Raw genomic sequence first — 27,073 nt, 5'->3', positions numbered from 1 at the left:
AGATGCCTGGGCGCCTTTACTTGCTGCCAGCCCTCTGCTTTTCTCTGCACTTCAGCAAATGTTCCTAGGATAGGGCTGGGGGCCTCAAAGCTGAGGAAGACACATTCCCTTCCCTTAAAGAGCTAGGCAAGTAAAAGCCATAGAAAATGCAACATTTTAAGTGCAAAGGAATAGCCAGAATGTATTCAAGGGCCGTATACTCTGAGCTGAGAGCTCTCAGATGCGATCTGCCGTCATCCTTCCACTTCTCCTCCAGGTGGGCGTGTCACTCCGAGTTTACAGTGAAGTGCAGGCTGTTTACCGTGGTGGGGCTGGGATTTGAATCCAGGTCCCTCTGCCTCCAAAATCCATCTCCAAAACCCATGTTCCTCACTTGAGTCACAGGATGGGAACATCCAAGACAGTCAGGTGCGGGGTGGTGAGATGGGTGTCGGTGGAGGAGAGAAGTTTCCCTGACGGAAGTGAGAACGTCAAGAATTGAATTCAAGTTTGCGGGGAAAGTTGGTGTTCCTCACAGAAGGAACAGCAGGGACAAGGGCATGGAGTTGCTGAACTGTGTTGTGTTGAGTGTTTCTGGAAGGTAAAACGGAAGCAGCAGTACGTGGGAGATTAGGCTGGATTGAGAGGCCATAAATAGATCTTGCCTTTAACTTTTCATCAGGGTTTGTAAGTGGGGAGGGTCAGAAGCCAGTGAACAACCCAGGAACTCGCCGGTGGATGGAGGGTTGAAGGCAGTCTAGGTGCTCAGCGTCTGTCTCCTTGTGTCCCAATTCCTGCCATAACAGCTACAGCTTTCCCCATTCCATGCTTTTGCGCCTGCTGTTCCCTCTGCTGGAAATGCCCCTCACCTGAAGACTTTCTGGATTTCTGGGTGGATTTCTGGATTCATCCTGTTGGAATTAATGTCCGTCTGTCTCTGTTTCTTTCTGCTCTCAATGCAGTTTTGTTTGTTTGTTTTGGGGTTTTTTTGGTTGTTTGTTGTTTGTTTTTGTTTTTTTTTAACCTCTATTCTAACAGATTTCATGTTTTTAAACAAATGTTACAAGTAAAGCACTAGTTAATCTTCCTAACAATCTGGGTGGAAGTATTATTTCCACCATTTTACAGATGAGGAAACTGAGGCTTAAGGAGGTTAAGAGCCTTTTCTAAGAACACATAGCTGGTGAATGGAGAAGAGGGGATTCAAACCCAGTTCTGTCTGAGTGCAAAGCCCGTACTGCCTGAAGTTGTCACCAGTCATGGCTGTTGCTGGCAGCGGATTGTCAAGCCCTTAAGGACACTCGGGTCCGTGTCTTAGTACAGAACTGCCTGGATTCCCAAGCATGTCTGGCCCAGAGTCACACACATGGCTGGTGCTCATGAAAGATCCATAGAGCTAGGCTGAAGGTTCTGAGCCTCTCCTGGGCATATTGAAGGAATGGAAGGCAAGGGACCTCTCTAACCCATCTTGCCAAGAACACTGATGAGTCATTAACTCAGCGTGCTCCAGCCTCCTGCAGGCTGTCCTTGGCTAAGAAAGCAGACACCTCATGGTGTTCTCAAAGAACAGGGTGGGAATCTTGGGCATGGAGTGACCCAGACCAGTTATGGGGTGACCTCATACAATGGTTGGTTCATTCCAGCTTTAATTTCCAGGAATCAAACCTGTCTCTCTATGATGCCAGCCACAAACTCATCAAATGTCTGGAGGTGTTTTGAAGGGGGAACCGCAAGCCAGAACAAGGAGAAGCCAGCTTTTATTTATAAGGGGAGAGGTTGTTGATTACACCCTATAACCAGTTCTTCCATGCAGATTCACAGCAAACAGGGAGGCAGCATGTACCCGCTTTCCCTGTGGGTACCTTTGTTCTAAATATAAGCATCCACGCCAGCTGCTCCTCCACCACAAGATGTGAACCCAAGCACATTTATGATGACTTTCAGTGTCCTCCCTGACAAGGGGGGTGTCCCCTGCCTCAGCATGACTCTGAGGTGGAAGGGCCCTAAATCAGTCTTTTACGAGGCTCAATTGCCTGTCTGTCACCAAGCAGCACACAGTGACGCTGACACAGGGATCATCAGAAGAATAACAACTATCTTTATTGAGCACCTACTATGTGCTGGTGCTCTACTAGGTGCTTTACATACCTTTTCTCTAGTCATCGTAACTCTTTTATAAAGTTAGTGTCATTGCTCCGTGCCATGCTGTGTATACTGACACTAAGCTATAGAGAGATCAGGGGCCTTGTCTTACAGCCAGGAAGTGGCATGACTAGAATTCAGCCTCAGGTCTTTGTGACCCTTAAACTCAGTCCCCTCCGCCATCATGCTTTCCTCCATATTGCTAGGTGCCAAAGACTTGAGTTCCATGCCAGCATTCCTATGAACGTGCCTATAACTTTGGATCAGTTGGATCTGGACACCAACATTTTTAGAAAACTAAGGAGGTTGAAGAAGATATCACTTGGGTCCCCTCAAGCTCTCTGTGTTTGAGAAGTTGTTGGCTAAAGTGCAGTAGTGCCCCCGTGGCCAGGAATCCCAAGTCCCCTCCTTTGCTTGGATGGGCTGGCTCCCTTGGTCGTTGAGTGCTGGGGGAGGCTCCTTTGGCCATTCAGTGCAGAGTACCTCCTCTCCCCTTTTGGTGAGAAGCCTTTTAGAAGAAGCCCTGGGTGTGAGCCAGAAGGAGGCGGCCCTTCTATTGCATGGTTGGGAGAGTAGCATGATTCCTGTAACAAGCCCAGAAATCTCTGACAACCCAGTAGAACTTTGAATCAAGGCCTGATGAAAGGTCACAGCAGGAAGGGACCTCAGAGGTCATCTTGTCTAATTCCTTCCTTTTACAGATGGGGAAACTGAAGCCCAGAATGAATTAATGACCAAGCTGGGACTCAAGTACAGGTCCTATTTCTCTTTCATTTAATGTCTCAATATCAGAAATAAAAGATAGACTCCCTTTCTTTTTTTTTTTTTTTGAGACGGAGTCTCGCTCTGTCGCCAAGGCTGGAGTGCAGTGGCCAGATCTCAGCTCACTGCAAGCTCTGCCTCCCGGGTTCCCGCCATTCTCCTGCCTCAGCCTCCCGAGTAGCTGGGACTACAGGCGCCAGCCACCTCGCCCGGCTAGTTTTTTGTATTTTTTAGTAGAGACGGGGTTTCACTGTGTTAGCCAGGATGATCTTGATCTCCTGACCTCGTGATCCGCCCGTCTCGGCCTCCCAAAGTGCTGGGATTACAGGCTTGAGCCACCACGCCCGGCCGATAGACTCCCTTTCTTGAAGGAGGGGAAGATAGACCTGAAAACAATGACAGTGTAAGTGTAAGGGTTATGCAGTCTCTTGATTTCCAGCCCAGTGCTTTTCCACTCATGCCTCCTGCCTCCCCAGGATGATATTTAGTAGGATTCTGGAACATCAATGTTACAGTGGCCTCTAAAGACCTGCTGGTCTTGGGATGGCAAATCTCTGGGCTGTGGGATGCTTCTTTCTCTTCCCTGATCATGGCAGACATCACAAGTGGCTCACCAAGGCCTCTTCGCATTGAGTCATGTGAGGCCTCAGTTTCTTTCACAGAACTCCAGTTAGGCACTACCAATCAATCAGAGTTGGCACATGAGATATACACTGCCTGCCATTTCTGATTAGCTCCACGTCTCCAACAATGCACACCGAGCTCTCACTGTGTGCCAGGCCCTGTCCTGAGTGCTGTGTTTTAGGTGCATCATCTCATTTATCCTGACAACCCTGACCTCAAAGTAGTTACTATCATGATTGCCATGTGCAGATGAGGAAACAGATCCCGGGGTTCCCAGCTCACTACCAGTGGAGCTAGGACTCTGCCCAGGTGCCACGTCCAGTCCTCTTGCAGACAACCTGGTGCTGTGCAGGCCTTGGCTGCGTCTAGAAACTATGCCTTCCCCACTAGACTGCCTTAGTGACATCTTCCCGTTTTTATCTTTCCCAAAGGAAAAACCCCATCCTGAACTTCTCTGCTCAGCCTTCGCCTCTGCCCCCGAAGCCGCCTCTCCCAGGTCCTGGTCAGTATGAGATCGTGGACTACTTAGGCCCCCGCAAGCATTTCATCTCGAGCGCGTCATTCGTGTCCAATACCAGCCGGTGGACAGCGGCACCCGCTCAGCCAGGCCTGCCTGGCCCAGGTCAGAGGATTGTTTTAAATGATTATAAAAACCAAATCTTCTGGAATTGTCATTCTTGGGTCGTCACATGCCCCTGATTTATAGGTTGTTTCCCAAATAGGTGACAGGGATGAGAGTAGTTTGGAAGCGTTATCCGTTCACATTTTCACAGTACAAAAGTGTTTTGTTTTTTAAGGTGAAGGGGCTCTTAGAGATGGTCCAGGCCAGGGATTCGTACTGAGGACCATGAACATGTAAAAGGCTCAAAGATAGTCTTGAAGGGGTCTGTGACTCTGCAGTTGGCTGCAGACTTGGCACATACAGACATTATTTTCTGGGAAAGGAGGCCGTAGCTTTTGTCAGCGTGTCAGAAAAGTTCTTTTTCTTTGTCATTATTAATTTTTTTTACTTTTTTTTTTTGAGATGGAGTCTCGCTCTGTCACCTACGCTGGAGTGCAGTAGTGCAATCTTGGCTCACTGCAACTTCTACCTCCCAGGTTCAAGCAATTATCGTGCCTCAGCCTCCCGAGTAGCTGGAATTACAGGCACATGCCACCACACCCAGCTACTTTTTGTTCTTTTAGCAGAGACAGGTTCTCTATGTTGGCCAGGCTGGTCTCGAACTCCTGACCTCAACTGATCAGCCTGCCTTGGCCTCCCAAAGTGCTGGGATTACAGGCGTGAGCCACTGTGCCCAGCCAGAAAAGTTCTTTTTCTTAAAAATATTTAAACTACTGGTCTAGTGTGGCCAGGTTATTTTACAGCTGAAGAAGCCCTGGAGAGCAGGTTGGCCACAGGTCCGTGGCGAATTCATGGCGGGCAGTGCCAGGCGTTTCCCCATTTGTGCCTTGTTTGTTAATGAAATTAACCAGGGATTGTCCAATGGAGCAGCACTTTTCAGCCATCTAGCGCCACACCCTTTTTACAGGCAAGCAGAAGTAGGGATCCCCTGTTATATCTGGGATCTACCTGGGAGCTAATATCATGAGGGACTCACTCCAATGGGCAGTCTCTGTGCTTCCTGACCTATTTGTAGCTCTCTATAGAGCACTTTTGCTATTACCACACCCTGACCATGGCCAAAGCACTGGGGACTGACATGTGTGGCAGGTGGCACAGGAGGACGAAGGCAGAGCTACGATGGCCGCCAGCTTGGTTACACTCAGCCTTTCCATGAGTGTTGACGATGCTCCTGTGCTCGGGAGCCAAGATGACCTAGGCCCTGGGTTTGCCCCCAGAGGCTGCAGTCAGGTAGGGAGACTCCTTCTGCTCCATACTCACAGGTGAGACTAACATAAGGCAGACTGGGCAGGGAGAAAGTCACTCGCATAGCTTTGGCCTTGCAAATGTGGTGATAATCACACCAGCAAGGCTATAGAGGTTTGATCTGGGGCTCATCTGGTCAGTCAAGGAGAACTCAGCATTGCAAACATGCATATGCTCTATACAAGGGGTGAGCTCCAGAGAGGGCAGGGCATGGGTGGGGATCCTGGCTTGACCCTGCTCGGCCACATCCTCTAGAAGCATTGCCCGAATGACTTTTCCATGCCATTTGTGGTGCTAGGCACCTGGCACACAGAGACAGGCAGCTCCTGCTACTCTGATCACCCATGCCAAGGTGGGCTTCTGCGAGGGGTTTCCTGGGCACATGTATGTATCGGCATCTGCCTTCTCAGCTTCCAGTAAACTCAGATATACCTGGACTGCCATGGGCTCCCCTCAGCAGCTTCCCAAGTATAGGAACAGAGAGGCCGCACACAGGACCCTCATTAACCAAGTCAGTATCAACATGAGAGTTTCTGGTCGCCTGGGGCTGTGATTCCCAAGCCCTGTTCATCTCCTAGAGAACCACGTCTGCAATTGTCATGCCTTCTGCTTTTATGGAAATCCCTGAACTAAATAAAACAAGACCCCATGAAGCTAATACTTTGCTTCAAGAATATTGTTTTACTCAATTTCTTTTCGAATTTCATAGAAAATAGTTTTGTAAATTTTGTTCTGTTAAAGAAGTTGAAAAGAATTAAAGAAGGTAGGAAGCCAGAGTTTGACTCCTGCCTGGGCCCGTTAAGAGCGAAATAACCTCGGGCCAGTTCCTTCCACTCTGTCTCCCCTCGTGTAATATACAGGGGCTGGCACAGGGGTCCCCAGGCCTTTCCAGCTCTGAGGTAGAATGCCAGAGACTGCAGCAATGGGCCTTTTCTCTCTTAATGCCTCCTCCTCTCTCTCCCCTCGCAGCCACGTACAAGCCAGAGCTCCCGGGAAAGCAGTCCTTCCTCTACAACGAGGACAAGAAATGGATCCCGGTGCTGTAGGGATGTCACACAAGGTCGAGGAGAACCCCTGCCATCAGCCCGTCCCGCCCAGCTTCCCCAGGACATTCCTCAGGAAGAGACTGACCCTGTGTGTGGCAGCTTACAACTTGGGGGCCAGCTCTACCACTCTGGCCTGGCGTGCTAGCCGGACTGCTGCCATTGCCTTTGTTTTGAGCTGGAGACATTGCTCCCTGGAGACTGCACCCCAGCCCCACGGACTCCAGTGGGTTCCTGAGCAGAAGGGAGGAGTGGACAGAGCCCCTGGCTGCTTCCCCACGCACCCATCCAGGCTGGCTTCCGGCACGACTCCCTGCCACAGACTGAAGGGACTCCTGAGGTGCAGACTTCAAGGAGGAGCAGTCCACCCTGAAGGTGGCCAAGCCTGGAAGCCCCACCCTTCCCTGTGTCATTCCTTCATTCATTTACACATTCATTCATTCCCTCACTCCTGCCTTTCTCATTTGTCCCTTTCTGACCTCACTCACTCACTCACTCACGGTATATCTACTGGGCGAAAGCTACCTGCAGGCAGGTGATGCTTTTTCCAGCAGTCCACAGGTTCCTTTCTAAAGTGACCACCTGTTTGGAAAGGCCTCTCTTTACTCCTTTTAGACCTTTTTCTTCTTTGGAGTGGGAGATCATCTTGGAATGGCAGTGGCCGGGCCCAGGGGCTGCGCTTTTCCCTGACTTCCTCTGCCGGCGGGACTGAATTTTCTCAAGGCTTACAGGCCCCTCCATGGAGTCCACATGGCCTGTCTAGGCCTGATAGCCTTTGTCTCTTTATGTGGAGGCAAAAAGAAATGTGCCCTGGTGGTTTTGGTGGAGGCTGCACAGGTGCACGGTGGGTGAGGAGCTGCCAGGTTCCTTCCCTCATCTCCCAGCAGACTTTGACTGATGCTGTAAGTCTCTCTGTGCATTCACCCTGCCAGATACTGAGAGGTTACAAAGGCTCCAAGGCCTGTACGTCTGTGGCCTCTCCAGAGAAGTGGTTCTCCGCCTTGACTGCACACTGTAACCACCTGGGGACTTTAAAAAGTACTGAGGCCTGGGGCCCACCCCCAAATGCTGATTTAACTCCTCCAGGGTGGGGTCTGGGCAGTGGGGAGGCGGGGGGGTAAAAGCCACCCAGGTGGTTCCAGTGACAGGTGAAGGTTGAGCAGTGACACCTTCCAGCTTCCTGACTGGCTCTGGGAGGGGAGCTGGGAAGGACAGGAGGTGGGAACTTTATACACACGGAGCACCTACAGCGTGGCTGCGGTTCCACACTCCTGTCATTTAACCTCCACGTATCACCTCATTCTGACATCACGGGGGCGTCACAGCCACAGTGAGGCCTGGCCTGGCAGAGCAACTCTGGGTGCCCCACTGGGTCCCTCCCACAGTGGCAGGCAAGCCTAATGGGAACCCGAGGCAAAAGGAAACATCAGTAATACGAATCCTGTCTTCAAAACTGTGATGTTTTGTTCACCATGCATTTTTTTTTTTGCCTTAATTTAAAAAATATTGCATTAAACTTATTTATCTTGATTATTGAGCTTTTGGGCACTCCTTAATTTTTGTGCCTTAGGCTAGAGACTCACCTGCCCGTAGCCTTGACTCTAGGTAGGGGCTTGGGAATTAGGACCACAGACTCTGTCAGCGCTGGAAGGTTCTTATAGGCATCATGGTTTTCACACTCTTTAAAAAAAAGTTTTATTCAGACAAACGTTTACAAGAAATCCTATTTAAATGGGGAGAAGCAGAGCTGTGGTGATGGAGTTGGGGGGCGGATACACAGGGCCTGCTGCAGCCCCTTCCTCACTTTGTAGTGACCTTGGAGACCCACCAGTGAGTCCTGAGGCTCTGAAGATGATAATTACAAACAACGGAGATCATGTCCTGCATTTCATACCAGAGAAACTGAGGGCTACAGGTAGCAGTGGCTGGAAAGTCTGCTCTCCCAAAGGAAGAAAGACGCACTTCAACTTGGCAGCTTAAAAAAGCTAAATGAGGCAATGAAGGAATTGAACTAAGAGACAAAAACTGGCCGTTCACGGTGGCTCATGCCTGTAATCCCAGCACTTTGGGAGGCCAAGGGGGGGGGGGGGGGGATTACAAGGTCAGGAGTTCGAGACCAGCCTGGCCAATATGGTGAAACACCGTCTCTACTAAAAATACAAAAATTAGCCAAGCATGGTGGTGGGCACCTCTAGTCCCAGCTACTCGGGAAGCTGAGGCAGGAGAAATCGCTTGAACCCGGGAGGCGGAGGTTGCAGTGAGCGAAGATCACGCCACTGCACTCCAGCCTGGGTGATAGAGTGAGACTTCATCTCAAGGAAAAAAAAAAAAAGATAAATGAAAAGAAAGCAAGCCTGAATCTGTGATTTGTTCTCTAAGGAAAATAAAGGCCTTGACTTGTAGCATTTGTCAATTTCTGACTGTCACCATGGATGATTTCAGTGTGCCAGCACGACCACACTGCTGCAGAGTTGGGACGAGACGCATACGATTGCTTCTGTGAGCTGTAGTTGCTGGCTCTGGGGAAAGTGGCTTGGCCTAGGGAATAGGGGCAGAGCTGGCACAAGACTCAGGTCATGTGGCTCCCAGCCTTGGGTGCTGCCTGCTGGCCCCAGCTGTGAGGTCCTCTTCAAGCTCATTCTGCACCCTTCCCAGGACTTTCTCTTCAGAGTCAATGATCCTGAGGTTGTAACATTCAAAGACAAACATCTGGGCATCAGGAATCTGCTGCCATCCAGAGGCGGCACCTCTGTTCCACTGGTGCCCTGCACGTCCCAGCATCCTTCAAGTCCAGGACAACCCGCTGTCAGCATAGAGCCAGAGCGAAGGGAGAAAGAGGAGCAAGACCCCGACCACTGTGGCCCTCTCTTCCCAACAGACTCTCCCAAAAAGAACGAGTGCAGCATGTGAAGTAATATGACGCAATACATAGGTAGATTTTTATTACTAAATACCACGTGAGTATACAAAATGCATCACTGAATAACAGCTAAAAAACAGCCCAAGAAATGTGAAATACACATTTTTTGAAATGATAAAAACATATCCATGAAAAATATAAAATGTTGCATATATGTACAATATATTTATATATATATATATAACATAAATGAAAATCGTAAATAAGAAATGTATACAACAGTAAGTGGCAAGGCAGTAGTTTCACACAGTGGTCACTTTGTCCAGTCAATCGTTGGTGCTATTTACATCTTGCGTTGAGGAAGTCTGAGAAAGAGACTCCACTATAGTGTCTTTTAAAAGTCATTTGCACTGAAAATCAAGAGTTTTCAAGTTAACTGACCAAAGGGTGAGAAACCCTTTGTCTGAAGTTGAAGGAAGACGGAGAGTGGGGGTCGCACCAGCTGGCGTGATGCTGCGGGAGGGAGCGTGTGCCGCCACCATGTTAACGGGCAGCCTGCAGGAGCGCCACTGCAGACAAGGGTCTTGGGAGAAGGGAACAGTCTTCTGGGTAGGTGGTAACCACGGTGACATTGTTTTGGGCTACGGGGAGGCACTGGCAGGAAGTTCAGGGAGCAGATTCAAGCATGCCATGGGGGTTCAGGCCAGGGAATCCCCCAGGTCTCTCCCTGGCCCTGACGTCTATGGGTCTGTGACTCAAGGGCCTCTTCCCTCAGGGAAGGCATTCAAGTAACAGCGCTGAGGCATGTGGAGAGGTTGTGTGTGGCGTGGGGCCACGTCCCTGCTGGCCCCTTGCAGGTCGCGAGGGTTTGGATGCTCGAGAGGCCTTACAGCTCCTTAAGGATGATCTGAATTTTGCCATCCAGCTCCCCCATGTCCAGCAGGAAGGCGACGTGGTTGCTGTAATGCTGAATGATGTTGTTGTCCATGTTGACTAAGATTCTGGAAGGGAAGAGGGGATGTGGTTGGAACACAGCAGGCGCCCTGTTTTCAGGCCTTCTGAGAGACCAGGATGAGTGACGGGTCATACCCAGTGGGTACCTGCCACATTTTAGGCACCTCACAAACTTTCCCTCTGATCCTCACAACCCCGCAAGGTCAGGGAGTCACAGTCTCCTTTACTGCACAATGCCCAGTGGCCGAGCCACAACTCAACCCAGGCCTGCTGGCCCCCACGATCACAGCTATTGTGCCGGATTGCCTCTGTCCTGGTGCACCCGAGGATGGACACTCAAGCAACTAGTATGTAGATCTGGGGGGGATGCAGTGCTCCCTTAGTCACCATATTGAGGACTCAGACATGAAGTGTGAGTTCAAGTCCAGGAGGGGTGGTGGTTTGGGTTCAACAAGAGGCCTGGTTGTGTCACTCAGCCATGCCTGCCTGAGCCTGAGGCAGCTGCCACACAAGCCCCTCCCAGTTCCATTCCCAGGAAGCTGAAATCTCAGGAGGATTGTCCAATAGACTTGAGGGGCTAGGCCCACTCTCTCCCCATATTCTCCAGGGAAGGACCTGGGTCAACCTGAGAGAGACAGAACCTTCATGGCTGTGGGCCCCTGCAGGGAGTCAGAGCCATTGTTTATGCCAAAGAGCAGCCCTCTAGGAGCTGCTCCTGATGAAGGACCCACCAAGATGTGACTTGAGCTGATCACATCAATCTTCTCTTTGCCCCTTCCCTGCTGTCTTCTGAGCATGTAATGGAGTTGGCTATATCCACCCACACATTCACCATCCACCATCCATTCACATATAGCCCCCATCCATCATCCACCCACCCAACCACAGCCCCACCCACCATCTACCCACCCATACACACCTCCATCTACCATGCACCCACCCACTCACATCCCCATCTACCCTCTACTACGCACCCATCCACCCACTCATGCACCATCTACCCACACACTCACCCATCCACCATCCTCCATCTACCTGCCCACCTGGCCTTCATCTTCCCATTCACCCCTATATTCACTGAGGCCTTTCCATGTGCAGGGCCTTGCTCAAAAACAAGGACCATAGGGAGATGAATTAGACCTAGTTCCTGCCTTCCAGGAGTTTTGAATCTAGTAGGGACTGGGAGGATGAATCCTTATATTACCCCAGTTCATAGATGGGGAAGCTGAGGTTCAAAGAAACAGTTATTTGTCTAAGGTCATACATTTCCTAGATGGCAGGGCTGGGATTTGAACCTCTGTCTCTTTCTACTGTATCATTTTTAGAAGGAAACAAAGCCCTATAAGTACAAGTTCGGAAGCAGTGGATAGAAGGAGGGCAAAATCCAGGGCTATGGGAGAGTTCTTTGAAGTGGCGCAGGAGCGGCAGGCATGAGGACCCCCCGACCCGAAGGCATGGCCCACATCCAGTTTTCTCTCCCTGCCACTTTCAGGAAGGAGATCCAGGCTTGTGCTCTCAGTGGTTTGAGTGCTGACTGCCAGTGTGTAATCACAGGCTCCCCTTTCTTGGGTCCTGCCTGGAGTTCCTTCATTTCACAGAGGGCTCTTTGTCTGGGCACTGGAGGTCGGAAACAGACCAGGGGAGACCAGAACTGGGCAGAGGGGAGGGCGCTTTGTCAAAATCAGGGTGCTTTTGTTTGCCATTTATTGGGTGCTTCTAGGTGCCAGGCACTGTGAAGTACCTGATGTGCACCAGCTGGAAGGCTGGATCCCTCCCACTCCCCAGCAGGGCCTCCCAGCACGCTGAACTCACACCTGCTCACACCTGCCAAGCTCACACCTGCTCACACCTGCACAAGAGGGTTTCCAGATGGGCTCACAGACCCCTCCTCTCATAAGTCAGTGACAGCAGGCCCCTGAGAGGCAGAACCACTGTCACCAAATGTGGGCCTCTTATTATTTTCCACCTTCTAGCTGTCTTCAGTCCTGGGTCACATTAAACCCCTGGCCAGCTGCCAGCAAAAACAATGTATTTGTTCATCTTTCCAGCACTTTGTGGTGCCTGTAAAGCTGATTCTATCCACCTTCGTCCAGAGGACTTTCGGGAGGGTTTCATGAAAATAAACCAGGCCTTTGATCAGAATTTCCTGTTTCTCACATGAGGACTTGGAGGCAGGCAGAAGATGAGCCTGGACTCTCCTCTCCTAAGAGGTATTTTGGGGAACACTGTCGTTCAGACATTTCAGACAGTCCTGGGGCTGAGGTTTTCATGGCCGTGGGGGTGTGTGGGGTGCCTCTGAAGGCTGCTGAGTGATGCCCTGGGCTATGGTGCTGGACAAATAAACTGAGCAGTCTGGCTGCATCCTTTATTTGCACATTGCTTAGCGGTTAGAGGAACAAGCAGGAGGCAGGATAACACAGTGGATGACTGTACAGGCTTTAGAAACTGGGGATGCTTCTGCCAGTTCCTAACTCATGACCTTGTAACTACTGCAGACCTCAGTTTCCCCATACATACAAACGGAGATAATCATACCCAGCTCAAAGGGTCCGTGGGTGCTCGGGAGGGATGCAGCCCAGTGCCTGGTGTGGAGGAAGTGCCCCATGAATGGGAGGTTTTAGAATTATGATTTCAATAGCTGGCTGGGGCTTAAGGGGAAGCCTCTGGCAACTCAGTCAGTGGGGCTGGGGAACATCCTTTATGCACACCCCACCCTCCCACCCCACCACGCAATCACACAGCCTGGCCTGGAGTGGGATTGGTAAGGGAGGCCTGCCACAGGTGGGGCTGGAGCCAGGGGGCGTGGGCACTGGTGCTGAAGGGAGAGTGCGGCTGGGCTTGTCTGGGCAAAGCAGAGCCTGCCCTTCGCCATGAGGTGGATTTCACTCTACAGAGCATGTGAGACTCAGTTGGAAACCGAAACTTGGAAAAAAAGACACACAAAAAACTAGACATGTATGCGACTAAAAGCAAAAAAAACCCTTCCCAGGGGCTGCAGGGACGGACACCTTGCCCCACGCTCAGCCTTCTGTGGAAGGCTAGGTAGGAACCAAGGAGGAGGAAGGAAGGCAGGGCTGGGCCTGTGAGGAAGGCGGCCAGGCCTCTAGGCCTGATGAGATGGGGACTCAGCTTGAGTATAAAACCTGCCTCACTTTGCAGAGTCTTCTAAAAAGAAAGATCCACATGCAATAGCCACAGGGCAAGCGGCTGAGCACCTCCAAGGGGCTACTAGCAAATGTCGCTGGAGTTAGACTGTCCACAGCAAGAGGATCAGATTGGAGCTATGTGCAGAGGGGCTGGGAGTGCATTTCCCAGGGCTCTGGTTCCGGGGCCTCTGGGCTGGCAATAGCAGTGACAATTCCTCACTGTCTGGGGGCCCTATGCCAGGCTGGTGAAGTCACCTACTCAGGAAGGGCTGCAGAGGCCAGGCTCACTGACTCTGACCAGGGGACAGATGTCTGGAGGACAGTTACCATGTGACCCTACCTCTCTTTCCCAAGGGATCTTCTGAGCAGACAACAAAGGTACTGTGGTCCTCAGGAGCCCACGGTAGGCAGCCAGGCGCTGCCTGCCCCTAGAGGGTACAGCTTTACTCTTGGCCTAGTCTGGCTAGCAAAGGTGGAGGAGGCCTGTGGAGCACCCCTGGCTGGATTCCCTCAAAATGACTCCCAATCACAATTCCTTTTCCAGACTCATCGCCAGCCACTCCCTTCCTGCCTACGGCTCTGTTAGTAGCAACTTTGTTGGGCCTGCCTGCCTCATGCCTTTGATCTACTTCTCCTGCCCCTGAACACTGCTTATTACCTCTGAGCCTCGGTTTCCTTATCTGTCAAATAAGGACTCTTAGTGTGGCTGTGAGGGTTAAGTGGGGTGTGTTCAGCCTAGTGTCTGACACATAGTGAGTGGTCAAGTGGATGGTGGTCACTATAATCATTATAATCAAATGGCTTGATTTCCCAGTGGTCTTGAACCTGGGTCTTCTGACACATGACCCTCCACTTCTCTCTCCACCCCACACAGCAGATCATATGTAAAGACCCTTCCACTTGTCTCCCACTCTCATCCTTCCCAATTGTGACCCATGGCTTGTCTCTGCAGATGGAGAGGTGACCAGTGGCCCTGGCCTGGCTGGGGGGCTGTCCACCCCAACTCCACAGCCCCTCAGCCCCTTCACAAAGGCCAAGTACAAACATTGCTCAGCACTGAACAACCAGCTGGGGGAGGGTGAACTAGGCACTCACCCTCGCTTGCATTTCTTGTAGACTTTGTAAATGTTCTCTTCAGGGAACCCATACTTCTCAGAGATCTGGAAGGAAAAGATAGGTGATTCATTGCCTGCTGCCCACGCTAGATTTAGACAAGTCTTTTATGCCATCACTTTTTTTACTTCCTGATTACAAAAGTAAAATATTTGCATATTGTGGACAAATATGAAGAAGAAAATTACAACCATCTATAATCCTGTTTCTCAGAGACAGACACTGAGTAGGTGTCTTCCCATCTTTTCTTCATGTGTACGATTATGTGTATAAATGTTTCTAGGCTCCACCTGGTTTTATGTATCTTTTTACTTATCATCCTTCCTATATCACAAGCCTTCCTATATCACAACAAACAGTTGTCAAGCAGCATTTTTAGTGGCTGAAAAATATCCTGAAGAGCATCTATCACTGCCCTGAACTGGTCCCTCAGACACTGAAACTGTCCTAGTGCTGCGGGTGCACCCACGTACCAGCTGGCCGGCCTCGTGCAAGCTGCCTGTGGACACAGAAACAGTGCCCACCTCAGAGGGTTGCTGGAAGAATGAAGTGGATTGATCCACATTAAACACTTAGGACAGCTCCTGGCGCGTACTGAGACCTGAATAAGCGGTCAGTGTCGTTTTTTTTAGAAGCAGAGCAATGAGGATGCTTCTTGCCCTGCTGTGACAGGGGAAAGCCCAGACATCTGCCCCGTCTAGGCCGGAATTATTAACCCCATTTGATGGGCGAGCATGCGGAGCTCAAACAGGATAAGCCACGCACCCAAGGCCTAGACCCCAGGTTAACTGACTCCATCACATCCGAAAATGTTGGAACTTAGTTCCCTGCATGAGGAGACTATGGGTCAGAGGCTTGTTGAGTGACCTGCCTGAGATGACAGAGCCAGCGTCAGCCTGTCTCCCCAGAGCTTCTGAAGATTCCTCTGGGGCAGGCAGATCCAGTCTGGTCTCAGCTGAGCCACCTGAACATGCAGAACATTGGACAGGTCACTCTTACTTCTCTGAGCCTCGGTTTCCTCACTTGTAAAATGGGCATAGTAATAGGATGTACACACAGGGTAGTTCTGCACATGAACTGAGACAAATACGTAAAGGGCTCAGCCCAGTGCCTGTGCCAGGGTAACAGACATCGGTGTGGATTAGTACCAGCTGCCTAGAAGCTGCAGCAAACCTCAGGTCCTGGGTTTCAGGTAGAGGTCATCCTCTCTGGCATTTTAGAAAAAGGATCGGGTTCAACTTCTCAGTTATTCTCTGCCCTAACAGAGATTCCTCCTGGCAAGAAAAGTTCTTAGACTACTATTTCTTTTCATGATGATGTGACTGAAAGCTACCAGGAAGAAGATCTCAAGTCAGTCTAAGGAAGAACTCAGGAACTGTCTCACCCCAAATTGGACAAATTGGACAAAGACACCATGGCTGCCCCCCAGGTAGTGAACTCTCCATTCCTAGAAGTACACAGGTCAGAAGTGGGCACCAGCTTGGAAGCGCTGCTGGAGAGAGGGAGCGCAGGCACTAGATGGGGAGCTGACCCTTTAAGGTATTGTCCAAAGCCTCTGAGTCCATATTTAGGTGACATTAATGGTCTTTGTGAGCCCAACTTCCTGGGGCTGATGCCAAGCAGGGCTGACGATGTGTAAAGAGCACGAGCAGTGTGAGGAGAGCCTGGGCTGGCATCCCGGCTCTGTCACCTGGAGCTGAGGAACCCTGGCAAGTCACCCGACCTCTCGGAGGCTGTATCCTCAGGAAATGAGGAGATACGAATAGTACCCACTTTTCAGGGTTGTTAAGGGCACATGATGAGCCAGCACAGGTGGCATGTCTGACCAACTGCCTGGCACATAGTGGGCCTTCAATAAAGGTCAGCTAGTGTTACTATTTGATGCCATTTTCACTCTGCCAGCCTGAAATCTTGACACCATCTGGCTTTTCTGAGTGGTTTTACCTTCAGACACAGCTGGCCCTGGTGGAGGCTGTTTGCTTAGTTTTTGGTGGAGCCACAAAGCTGGCTATGGGTTTTACTCAGGACTGGGCTGTTTTGCCCGCTCTCTGGTGGTTTAGGGGGCTGGGGAAGGTCTCCTTGCACAGACATTGCCTTCGGCCACCCCAGCCAGTGGCCCCCAGCCAGCCACAAGCGGGCGGAATGAGGCCCCCTGGGAAAGAAAGAGAGCGTCTCTGGGGCCTGGCCTTTTTGGGTTCCATTCCCATTAAAACAGAAACAGGTTTACAAAGCCAACAAAAAACCCTGGCCTGTCAGACAGCAGCCATCAGATTAAGGAGGATTTATGGTGTGTGCGATTCCCAGGGTGCAGTCAGGGTTCTGACTGGGAGATAACATCGCGGAGGCACACCCCCACCGGCAGGGCCCCTCAGGCCCCCTGAACAGGGTGGGACGGGTAGGCCACCGGCAAGCCAAGGTTCCCTCCTGTGGGAAATCAGAACTGCATGGTGAGGAGTGGGGACAGGAGCCCAGAGGGGGTCTGCCATGGTGGGCGGGGTCCACAGGCAGCTTACCGCATTCCTCAGCCCCTTCAGGTCTGGGGTCTTCAACATGAGGGCGTCAAACACCTCCTCAGTCTCCCTCCGCACATACAACAGAACTGAAAAGAAAGGGGCAGCTTGAGGAGTGCAAGGAAGAGAATGTGAACAGGATCATGTCAGGGGCTGCGGAATCTGAAAACGTTACTTGAAGACTGACTTCTGCTGAGGGTCTGTGCCCAGCTGGGACGCCCTTCAGCCAGCTCTGCAGATTCCCATGTATCTTCTTAAGCTGTGCTGATGTGAGGGTGTCTGAACCCCTGCTCTACTACCTGCCAGCCAGGTGACCTTGCAAACGTGATGTTAACATCACGGAGTCTCATTGTATTTGTTTATAAAATGGAGGCTCTGTCCGCTGTTTCATAGAGTCATTGTGGGAATTGATGGCGGTGTCTGGAAACACGAGCTGCCACGCATAGCTCGATTCACGGCTGCTGGAAGCTTTTGAGCTTAGCTGCCAGTTGGTTGCTTTCTGACGGTCCGCTACAGCCCCCAGAGGTTTGGGCTTGTTCCCCACCCCGAGAAGTCACAGATTTAGAGGGTCAAAGCCAGAAAGCCAGACATCAAAACCCCACCCTTCTCCCACTCCCCATTAGAAAAAGTGGGGGAGGGGGACCCGCCCAGCATACTGAGCCTGTTGACTATGCCAGCTGCCCAGGGTGCCCACGTCCACACGAGTTCAGGAGACAGAAGCCACCAGTCCTGTGGTGGTCTCTCCAAGAGGCCTGAGGTGCCCTCCTTACCCCCACCCCCAAGTCTTGACCTAAACCTAGCTCCAAGGGGTAAGGCAGCTCCTCGTGCCCTCTCCAGGACGCCATGAGGGAGGGGGAAGCTGGGGGGGCTCAGGGAGTAAATGTGGAGGGCAGGCGGTCACCTCTCTGAAGGTCGTCTTCCTTGGCCTGCTTGGAGGGCAGAGGCTCAAACTCCTCAGCGAAGGGCGAGCAGGTACGCTTCAGAGGCAGCCTGTGGGGATGGTAGTGGGGGAGCTTGTGAGGAACTCGGGGGCCCCTAGAGGCTGAAAGACCCTGCTGGGCCTCCAGGGACCCTAGAAATGGGGAAGAAAACACAAGGGTGGACACAAAGCAGAGGGACAGTGGGGATAAAGCAGCAGGTCTGGAGTTGGACTGCCTGGGTTCAAATCCCAGCCCTGCCACGCACTAGCTGTGTGACCTGGGTGCATCTATAAAATGGGGTGATGAGAAAGCAATGATAGCAATACTTCATAGAGTGGTGTGAGGCCACAGGAGACCATGCACACTGCTCTTAGAACGCTGCGATGCACAGTAGGGCCTCAATAAATGTGGACTCATCGTCATCATCATCGTTCCTTTTTAAAAGAATTCAGGTCAGATGTGAGGCAGTGGGGATGGAAGGACTGTGGGCTTTGGAATAAGACAGACTTGGGTGCCAGTCCTGCTGCCGTGACTTAATAGCTGTGTGACTAGAAGGCACTTCACTTCTCTGAGCCTCAGTTTCCTCATCCATAAAGTAGGGCAATAACCCTGCTTGCCTAACTCTTAGGCTGTTGTGAGGTGACAGGTGACACAATTTGGGGTGAAAGCACCATCTGAAAAGTACATTTTGTTCATAGGGAAGAAACTGATCACAACAACAAATGATCTTCATAAAGCGCTTTCCCACTTATGAAGATTCCATATCCACGCCACCCTCCTCACCCTCTCAAGGCTGTTTTCCTCATCTGACAAATGTGTAGGCTGAGGCTCAGAGAGGGGAAGGGACTGCTCAGGGCACTAAGTTTGTGGCTGACAGAAGGAAGGACACGAAGGCCCTTCCTAGGCCCCAGCTAGGCCCCCCAGTGGGTGTGTGTTGGGGAAGGAGATGGAGGGTTTTCACCCCCTAAGCCTCCAGCACAGCTTCCCTCTTCTCTCTGAATCTGCACCGCCACAGACTCTTTTCCTTTCCCTTTTTTACAAGCGGGTGTCTCGCCAGAGATTCGCCAACTTTTCACATAAAACAAACCCATAAAAACCCAGGCAGTTTCAGTGAGAAAGGAGCATGGATCTAGCTTGGGAGCTGGGGTAGGAAGCCTGTGGCTTCCTCCTCTGGCCCCACGCCCTAACACAAGGAGCAGGGAGGATAAAAGAAGTAGGCTGGGGGGCAGTGGGCGTGGTACACAGAGAGGAGGCACAGGGTGTGGAGGGGCACAGGTGTGGGGACACAGGTGTGGAGAGGGACTGAGTGTGGAAAGGGGCAGCACAGGTGTGGAGGGACGCAGTGTGGAGGGCCTGCGTGTGGGGAACACAGGTGGAGTGTGGAGAGCCTGGAGTGTGGAAGGGCTGGGTGTGGAGGGGCACAGGTGTGGAGGGGGCACAGGTGTGGAAGGGCACAGGTGTGGAGGGCGCACAGGTGTGGAGGGGCACAGGTGGTGTGGGAGGGAGGGGCGCTGCTGGGTGTGGAGGGGAGGGCACAGGTGTGGAGGGGCACAGGTGGAAGGGCACAGGTGTGGAGGGGGCACAGGTGTGGGAAGGGGCACAGGTGTGGAGGGACACAGGTGTGGAGGGGACACAGGTGTGGAAGGGCACAGGTGTGGAGGGGGCACAGGTGTGGAGGGGCACAGGTGTGGAGAGTGTGCTGGAGGGACTGGGAGTGTGGAGGGGACACAGGTGTGGAGGGGCACAGGTGTGTGGAAGGGCACAGGTGTGGAAGGGCACAGGTGTGGAGGGGGCACAGGTGTGGAGGGGGCACAGGTGTGAGGCATGGGTGTGGAGGGGCATGCCTGGGTGTGGAGGGGCTGGAGTGTGGAGAGGGACACGGTGTGTGGAGGGCACAAGGTGTGGGAGGGGGCACAGAGACCTGGAGGGGGCACAGGTGTGGAGGGCACAGGTGTGGAGGGAGGCGTGTGGTTGCTGCTCTCCATACCTGTTGGAGCTGCTGGGTCCTGCCGAGGGGGCTGCCTGCAATGAAGCAAGAAAAGACATTTTCCATCACACACAGAAGATGAGAGGGGCCCCTGGCTGCTGGAGGCTCTCTGGGAGGAATATTTTTGGTGGGAGGTGGGGAGAATACTGTTACAATGCCTTTCTGTGTTCTCCAGACAGAGTGCCCTTAGGTGACCTGAGATGTTGAGTGGAAAGGAATCACCCAGCCCAAGCTGGACGGGTCAGGGACTCAGTGAACACACAGGAGGTGCTAAAACGTGTTGTCAAGAGCAAACCCGCCCTAGGCCACCTGGGCCCAAAAAAGCATGCAGAAGGAGCCGGGAATTGCTGGGTAGTCCTGTGGCCAGTATCTAGGCAGTTGGGCTGCAGGCCAGCCGGTGGGAAGGGGTTTGTTTTTGTTTTTGTTTTGTTTTTTTTTGCTGGAGGGAAGTCTCCCAGGTTGGAGCGCAGTCCCACCATCACAGCTCACTGCAGCCTCGACCTCTGCCTCCTGGGCTGAAGCAATCCTGCCGCCTCAGCCTCCCAAGTAGCTGGGATTACAGGTGTGTGCCACTAAGCCTGGCCACAGGCCCTCTTCTTGGACCCTACAGTGTACCTGGCACTGTCGGTCTGGGGCAGGCATTACCCAGTCTTGTGAGGTGAGAAGCCGAGGCCTAGAGAGAGCAGAGAGCCTCTAGAGATGACACACACGGCAGGAGGAGGAGTCGGGGTTCAAACTCAGGCTCTCTGTTGGCTGTTGCCCTGGGCTTCCCCTCTCCCAGGCTCACAGGTGTGGAGACTGGCCTGCCCTCATCCCCCACAGGTTGACTGTCAACCTAGCCACAGGAGCCTTCACCCTGAGTGGTCATCTCCTTACTTAGGGCCTCTAGTTGGTGAGAGAGTGAGGAGAGTCAAGAGAGAACAGGTTCACACAGCCGCCTGTGCTGTGGGGCCACAGTGCTGCTCCCAAGGCGGCAGAGAGAGGAGGGACACAGGCAGTGCTCTGCGCCTGTGCCAAGCTCTGTCAGCACTGGCTGCTCTTCTCAGCGCCACTGTCTACCTCACTGTCCTAAGTCAATACACTAAACATGCCTTGTACACCGAGGTCCATTTGTATAAACATTCCTGAGGAAACAGTGCGGAGCTGTACCCCTAAAGGAAGGAAGTGCTCAGACTCTCCAGAGGAAGGGCACTGGGAGACAGGCTCTGGGGTCTTGACCCTGCCACTGAATTGCTGTGGGACCGTGCCTGGAAAAGGGGGTAGGTGCAGTCTCTCGGAGGACAGCTGTCACAGGGAACCCAGCCCACTCCTGGCTGCCAGGCACTCAGTCCCGGCTGCTTGAGAGGCGGAGCAGCTAGTGGGGAAAGGTGTGGATTCCGAACAGGTGCCTCAGTCCAGATCCTGGCTCTGCCACTCACTAGCTATGCAATCTCAGGAGGTTTCTTAACTTCTCTGTGCCTCCATTTCTACCCCACGGATCCAGGGAAACATTATTACTGACTTCACAGGGCTGTAGAGAAGGGTAAGGAAGGTGATGCCTGGGAAGCGCTCAGAGCCACACCTGGCACACGGTGAGCACCCCAAGTGCTGCCATGAGAATTCCATGTGGCTGCAGTCAAATTTGGGGTCAGATATCAGAAGCCTCCTCTTTGTGTGCCCTAACCATGAACATTTTAATGGTTACGATATCTGTTTCTTCATAACAGTCTTCTCTTCAGTTCAATAGGTCACTGAAGCTATAGGACCATAAATACATGTTTAAACCCCTGTGATTCAATAAAGGTCTTGAAACTGGCTGAGTGGCAGGCTGCTCCCCACCGGTCTGCACTAAGGCAGGCCGCACCCAGGAGCCAGGACCCTCTCTCGGCCCCTCCCCGAGACCCCAGCCCTGGCCTCACCCCTCCAGAACGCTGCAGGCTGGAGAAGTGCACGTTGGGGATGAACAGCACAGGTGGCGTCTCCAGGTCGGTCTCTGGCCGAAGGTACGTCGTCTCATTGCCCCTGAAGCCTGACAGCAGGCAGCCCTTGACGCCTGATGGGAGAAGGAAGCCCATGTGCCCCCAGGTCCTTCCACTCAGGTCCCTCCCACCTCTGGTCTCCTTCTCCCCTTCACGCCAGACCAACCCACCCAGGCCCTGGATCCCCACTGACCACTGTTACTGGAGTCAGGGCACTTGACCTTCCTCCGGAACTGCTTCCGCTCGTCATCGCGCATCTTCCTCTCAGCTCCCTGCAGGGGAGAAGGAGAGAGGGTCACCAAGGGCCTGGGAGGGGCTAGCTACTTTCACAGCTGCTGCCTTGCATCTTAAATATGGGCCAGGCTTCTGGTCCTTCTTTTTTCCAGAACAAGACCAGGAAATGGGAAGGTACCAGCACTTACCTGGCCCAGCCTGGCCAGTGGGGCCTGGCCCTGCTTGCCTGAGGTCAGTAGAGACCATGAGAGAGGCAGACAGACAGAAGACAGAAAAGAAGAAACTCAGAGAGACAGAGAGATGGAGGAGTGGGGGTGGAGGAGGAGACAGAGAAGAAGGAGGAGAAGGGATAGAAAAACAGAGACAGACAACCCAGAGAGGCTAGGAGGATGCACGGGTCAGGGCTTGGCCCTTCTACCTCCCCGGGACCCAGCAGAGGGTCTGCCCGGTCCAGTCACCTTGTCACAGAAGATCTTGATCTGGCAGACAGCACGGTGTACCAGGCGCTCAGTGCCCGAGCCACAGTCATAGGTATCAATCTGCAGGTTCAGGGGGACACCCTTCACCCCCTTTTGTGAGGAAAAGTCTGTGCTCAGACAGTTTACGCCGATAAACACCTAGAGACAGAGGGGGCCGCTGGGTAAGTGGCCTGCCCAGGTGGCCAGCCCCACCGTCCCACAGTGATCCTGTTTTTCTAGCGTTCTGTGTGCCTGCTGCTCACCCTTACGTCTCACTGGGCCCCTAGAAGGCAAACATCAGCACTCCTCTTTCACGGATGGGGAGCTGATGCTCGGCGGGGGGCAACTTTCCCGAGGTGACACGGGCAGTGTGTGGTGCAGCAGGGGTTTGAGCCCAGACTCACAGCCCAGGCCCTTCACCTCTGTTGGTACAGTTTCGGCTAGACTGCCAAGGGCAGCCCAAGGGGTGGAGACTGGGGGGGATGTCAAGAGTCCTGTAGGAGCTTAAGATCCAGAGCCTCATTTTTCTGCAACTCAGGACAAGGAGGTGGAAAAGGGCTGTGTCCCCTGTCCCCAGCACAGGGACACCACTTTCCTGCTGGCCCAGAGACACAGCCCCTCTCCACCCCAGCCACCCACTCCAGCCACAGCAGGACCCTCTAGTGAGAGGTTCTGCCCGCTGATTTGATCCCACCCCACACACAGCAAGGGAGCGTCCTAGTCACCCCATCTTACAGTCAGGGAACTAGAAGCTCTGCGCAGGGCCATAATTGCTGCTGTTCCCCCAGGGAGTCAGGCGTGAGGCATCACAAAGTGAGCCGGGCGGTGGGGCTGCCCACACCTGCCGCAGGAAGCTGGGCTCTGCCGCTCACTAGCTATGTGTGGCTTCAGACAAATCCTTTCACCTCACTGAGCCTCAGTTTCCTTGTCTGCAGAATGAGGATAATGAAACCTATCTTGTGAGGCTGTCGGGGGATGTATGCTTGATATGTTGTGACTATTGCCATGAGAGGGACAGCTGGAAGTCTCATCCCAAAGCCTATGCCCAATTGATGGTCGCCTGGGGTCGGTCTCAGCTGGGCAAACCCTGGCAAGATCACCTGGTGATTGTCCTTCTCCGGGGCTCCATGGGAACCCCGGCCCCTGCACCGCAGGCTGTTCCCTGGTCTTTGGAACATTTCCTTTGGAAATGACCCTGACCCAAACAGGATGTAGGGGGTGTGTCTGAGCAGACCCCCTTCTTTCCCTGGCTGTGCGGCCCAGGCCCCCAGGCACATGCCAGACATACCTCCCCCTCAGCCAGCTCTGCCCTCATGCAGCCCCCGCCCAGCTCGCACCTGAGAAAGACCCAAGCCTGGGGGCTTAAGAGGCTGTGAGAAAATCCCCACCGAAACCCATTTCTCCCTTCCCGTGAAACTCCCCACCTCCCTGAACCCGAGGCCCCAGCTTCTCCTCCAGTCGGTGCCTGTCTGAATAATAATAATCCCTGCCTTTGTGCTCCCTTTGTGTTTTCTGAGCTCCTGCACCTCCATCTTCTCCAGGCAGCTTGGCCATCCCTGGAGGCAGGCAGAGAGGCAGGAGTTAGCTCCCCAGCCTCTCCAGGCCAGAAATGCCCCTGAGATGAGCTGGACCTGACCCTGGTGAGTGAGGTAAGCCTGGTCCAGGGAGAGAAGGGACAGGCCAAAGGTACTCAGCTCCCGACTCCCACACTAGTGCCTCTCCACCAGGCCGGCTCTCTAAACAGCAAACTAAGACACAGCGAGGCCCATGAGCACACGGCAAGCCCGCGGCTGGGCTCAAGCACTAAAGCTGGAAGGATCTTAACAGCTTAACTAGTGGCATGAAAACATCACCAGAGGCTCCATCTCTCAGGCCTCTCCGGTTTGTAGACATGCATGATCTTGTGGGGTCTGCACTCCAATCCTAGCAGGCAGGTTACTGTTCTCATTTTTATGAGCTCAGAGAAGTGAGATAACTGGGATTCAAGCCCTCATTCACCGGACTCCTTCGCATTTCTCCTGCATGTGACATTCTGCACTGGCCAAGAAGTCAGGAAACCTGGGTGCCCCCAGTGGCTTGCTGTGTGACCATGCAGAAGGCTCAGTTTTCCCATCTAGCAAATGGGTGGACTGGAGTAATATCAACAGCTGCCACTTTTGGGCCAGGTGTATGCTCTACCTGTTACTTATCTCACCTGCTCCTCACTACAACCTACCAGTTGGTGCTACGATGACACTCCTATTTTATAGGCAAAACAACCGGGGCTCAGAGGGACTAAGGCACTGGCCCAAAGTCACACTTTGGACCAACAGGTGGAAAGGTGGGATGCAGACCCAGCCTGCCTGGCTCCAAAGCCTGAGCTTCCACACCACACTACGTCCTGCCTCCTCCATGGGTACACTCGTCAGAGCAAATGCCACTCTCCTAGGTGCAAGAAAGCCTCTCCCCCAGAATAGGGACTTCCGGGCAGCCCAGTCCCATCCCAGCCACTGCCCTCAGCACTGACCTTGGCCTCTTCATTCACGTTCCACACAAAGGACAGCGCATTGTAGGCCACCTCCTCGATGTGCTCCACAGTGTTGAAGTTTTCTTTGCAGTCAGCTGAAACCACAGGAGACCAGAAGCAGAATCAGGAAGGAAGGGATCTGGGGCCACTTGGCTGGGCCTGACTCTTGGCAGGGGCATACATCCTCTCCCCCAAGAACCACACTTCAATCCAGGGAGGAAAAGGGATTCCTGTGCCCTGGATTACAGACGGGAAAACAGATCCAGCCTGAGAAGCAGATCTGCCCCAAGCCCCAGGCTTTGCCAAATAGACTCATCAATTGGGGGTGGAGGTTGTACTTTTCACCATGGCTGTGATTTGAGAGTTCTCCCAGATGAGGCGGCAGCAGCAGTATGGTAATAACAGTAATAGGGGTAGTAAGAGCAATAGCAAAAGTAGTAGGATTAGCAAGTACCATTCCTTCAGCACTTACAACATGCTAAGCCCTTAGTTCATCCTCACAACTATGCTTTGAATATTCAGTTTATATATGAGGAAAACGAAGCTCAGAGAGGTTTGGTTACTTGGCTAAGGTCACTCAGCTAATAAAAGGCAGAGTAGAGGCTGGAGCTCCGATCTGTCTGGCTCCTGAACCCATGCTCCTTACTACTGTGCTGTCCAGCCTCTCGGACAAATCGTTAAACAGTCCCCTGTGTGTATCGTGTTCCCCAGTGCACACAGCTCCAAAGCAGAAATCAGCACTGTAAGCAGGCAAGGCAGCTGGCCTCAGCCCGTTTGAGAGGTGAACAAACTGAGGCTCAGGAAGGTGAGGTGACACAGGTCACACAGCCAGGAAGGGAGTAAGGGAGTCAGAAGCTGAAGACTTGAGGGCGGGCTGTGCCTCCCACTTGTTTCAGGGCTAGGGATGGGGACCAGGTGGCACCCACAGAGAGCCTTTCCTCTGCCCAGCTCCCAAAAGCTGAACATCCTGTGCTGTGCCTCAGGCCTTCTGAACCACCTGCTGCCTGCACCTTATCTTGTCCCTTTGTGTCTTCATCAGCCTCCTGATGGGGACAAACAGGCCAGCATCTCAGGGGCCTATTTATTTCACACTGCTAGGGTCCCCAGGGCCCTGTTTATCCCAAAGCAATACAGAAGAGAGGCCACGACTTCTCGTCAACAGATGCAAATCCTTGCAAACCCCACAGTGTTTGACCTGGAGACAGAGGTCAGAGCTGGGTAGGGAAACAGGGGTGAGCAAGAAAAAGGCCTGACTGGTGCGGGGTGGGGGGAGAGAGAAGAGCTGGAATGGAGGCTTGAGAAGGCTCTCACCCACGTCGATGACCCGCTGCTTGGCAGTGGGTTGCCGGGAATGCCAGTGCTTCCAGAAGCGCAGCTGCTCCACTGGGACCTTCTCATTGTCGAAGACAACCATCACCACACTCTACAAGCACAGTTGGTCACGGTCACTCCCGGCCTCTTCCTAGAGCCTGGGTCCAGTGGCCTGCCCTTTTGCCTCAGTTTCCCCAACCCTGCGGCCATGGGCTATTACCAAACAGCCTTTCCCCAGGGTCCGTGGCTAGCCCAAGGAGGAGGTATATCTTGCCCCATTCCAGCCCTTCCGAAGCTGTTCCACGCCAACGCACCTTCACTTTGTTGGAGGACAAGGCAAGGCCTTTGCCACCTGCTGGGGTCCGCAGGGTGACGGGGTAGAACTGGCCTTTGTTGAGGTAGGCCATGGGTGACTCGCCTGACTTGATGTGGATGGCTTTGGGGGAGCCCAGGGTGTATTCAAAGTCACTGCATGGAGGAGGGAGAGGACAGTGAGGCTGGGCTCCCAGGCAGGAAGTACCCTAGAGAGCAGTGGGGCAGGAAGCCTGAGGCTGTGTTACAGACTTGCTGTCCGACCTTGGAAAATAACTTTACTTCCTTGGGCCCCAGTTTCTTCAATGTTGGGGTTCTATTTAATGGCTTTGTTGAGCCACAATCCTGCTGAATAATGAGGGCCCAGTGAAAATTAGAGAGAACCTT

At 52.9% G+C, this 27,073-nt stretch overlaps 2 protein-coding genes across 6 annotated transcripts in view; one reads left to right on the top strand and one right to left on the bottom strand.

The window, feature by feature from the left end:
• The window catches only part of STPG1 (sperm tail PG-rich repeat containing 1), a 56,806-nt gene extending 48,856 nt beyond the window's left edge, over nt 1–7,950 (top strand). For 3 of the 4 annotated variants that reach the window (XM_009201794.4, XM_021937494.2, XM_021937498.2), the window contains 2 exons: nt 3,939–4,129; nt 6,344–7,948. In XM_009201794.4, coding sequence (XP_009200058.2) covers nt 3,939–4,129; nt 6,344–6,420 — 268 coding nt within the window. In that variant the 3' untranslated portion in view covers nt 6,421–7,948. Of the gene's footprint in view, nt 1–3,938; nt 4,130–6,343 lie in introns of all 4 variants that reach the window. The other variant, XM_021937506.2, reaches the window with a different exon arrangement.
• The window catches only part of GRHL3 (grainyhead like transcription factor 3), a 40,013-nt gene continuing 13,205 nt past the window's right edge, over nt 266–27,073 (bottom strand). The window contains exons 5-15 of one of the 2 annotated variants that reach the window (XM_009201804.4): nt 26,689–26,842; nt 26,375–26,486; nt 25,064–25,158; nt 22,558–22,716; nt 22,059–22,137; nt 21,806–21,939; nt 19,908–19,942; nt 17,902–17,990; nt 17,004–17,089; nt 14,473–14,537; nt 266–452 (exon numbers count right to left, since the gene is read on the bottom strand). In XM_009201804.4, coding sequence (XP_009200068.1) covers nt 266–452; nt 14,473–14,537; nt 17,004–17,089; nt 17,902–17,990; nt 19,908–19,942; nt 21,806–21,939; nt 22,059–22,137; nt 22,558–22,716; nt 25,064–25,158; nt 26,375–26,486; nt 26,689–26,842 — 1,195 coding nt within the window. Of the gene's footprint in view, nt 453–9,329; nt 10,279–14,472; nt 14,538–17,003; nt 17,090–17,901; nt 17,991–19,907; nt 19,943–21,805; nt 21,940–22,058; nt 22,138–22,557; nt 22,717–25,063; nt 25,159–26,374; nt 26,487–26,688; nt 26,843–27,073 lie in introns of those variants that run through there. The other variant, XM_009201798.3, reaches the window with a different exon arrangement.

Source organism: Papio anubis, chromosome 1, assembly GCF_008728515.1.
Source record: "Papio anubis isolate 15944 chromosome 1, Panubis1.0, whole genome shotgun sequence".
Classification (NCBI taxonomy): Eukaryota; Metazoa; Chordata; class Mammalia; order Primates; family Cercopithecidae; genus Papio; species Papio anubis.
This window is presented reverse-complemented; position numbering and strand designations above follow the sequence as displayed.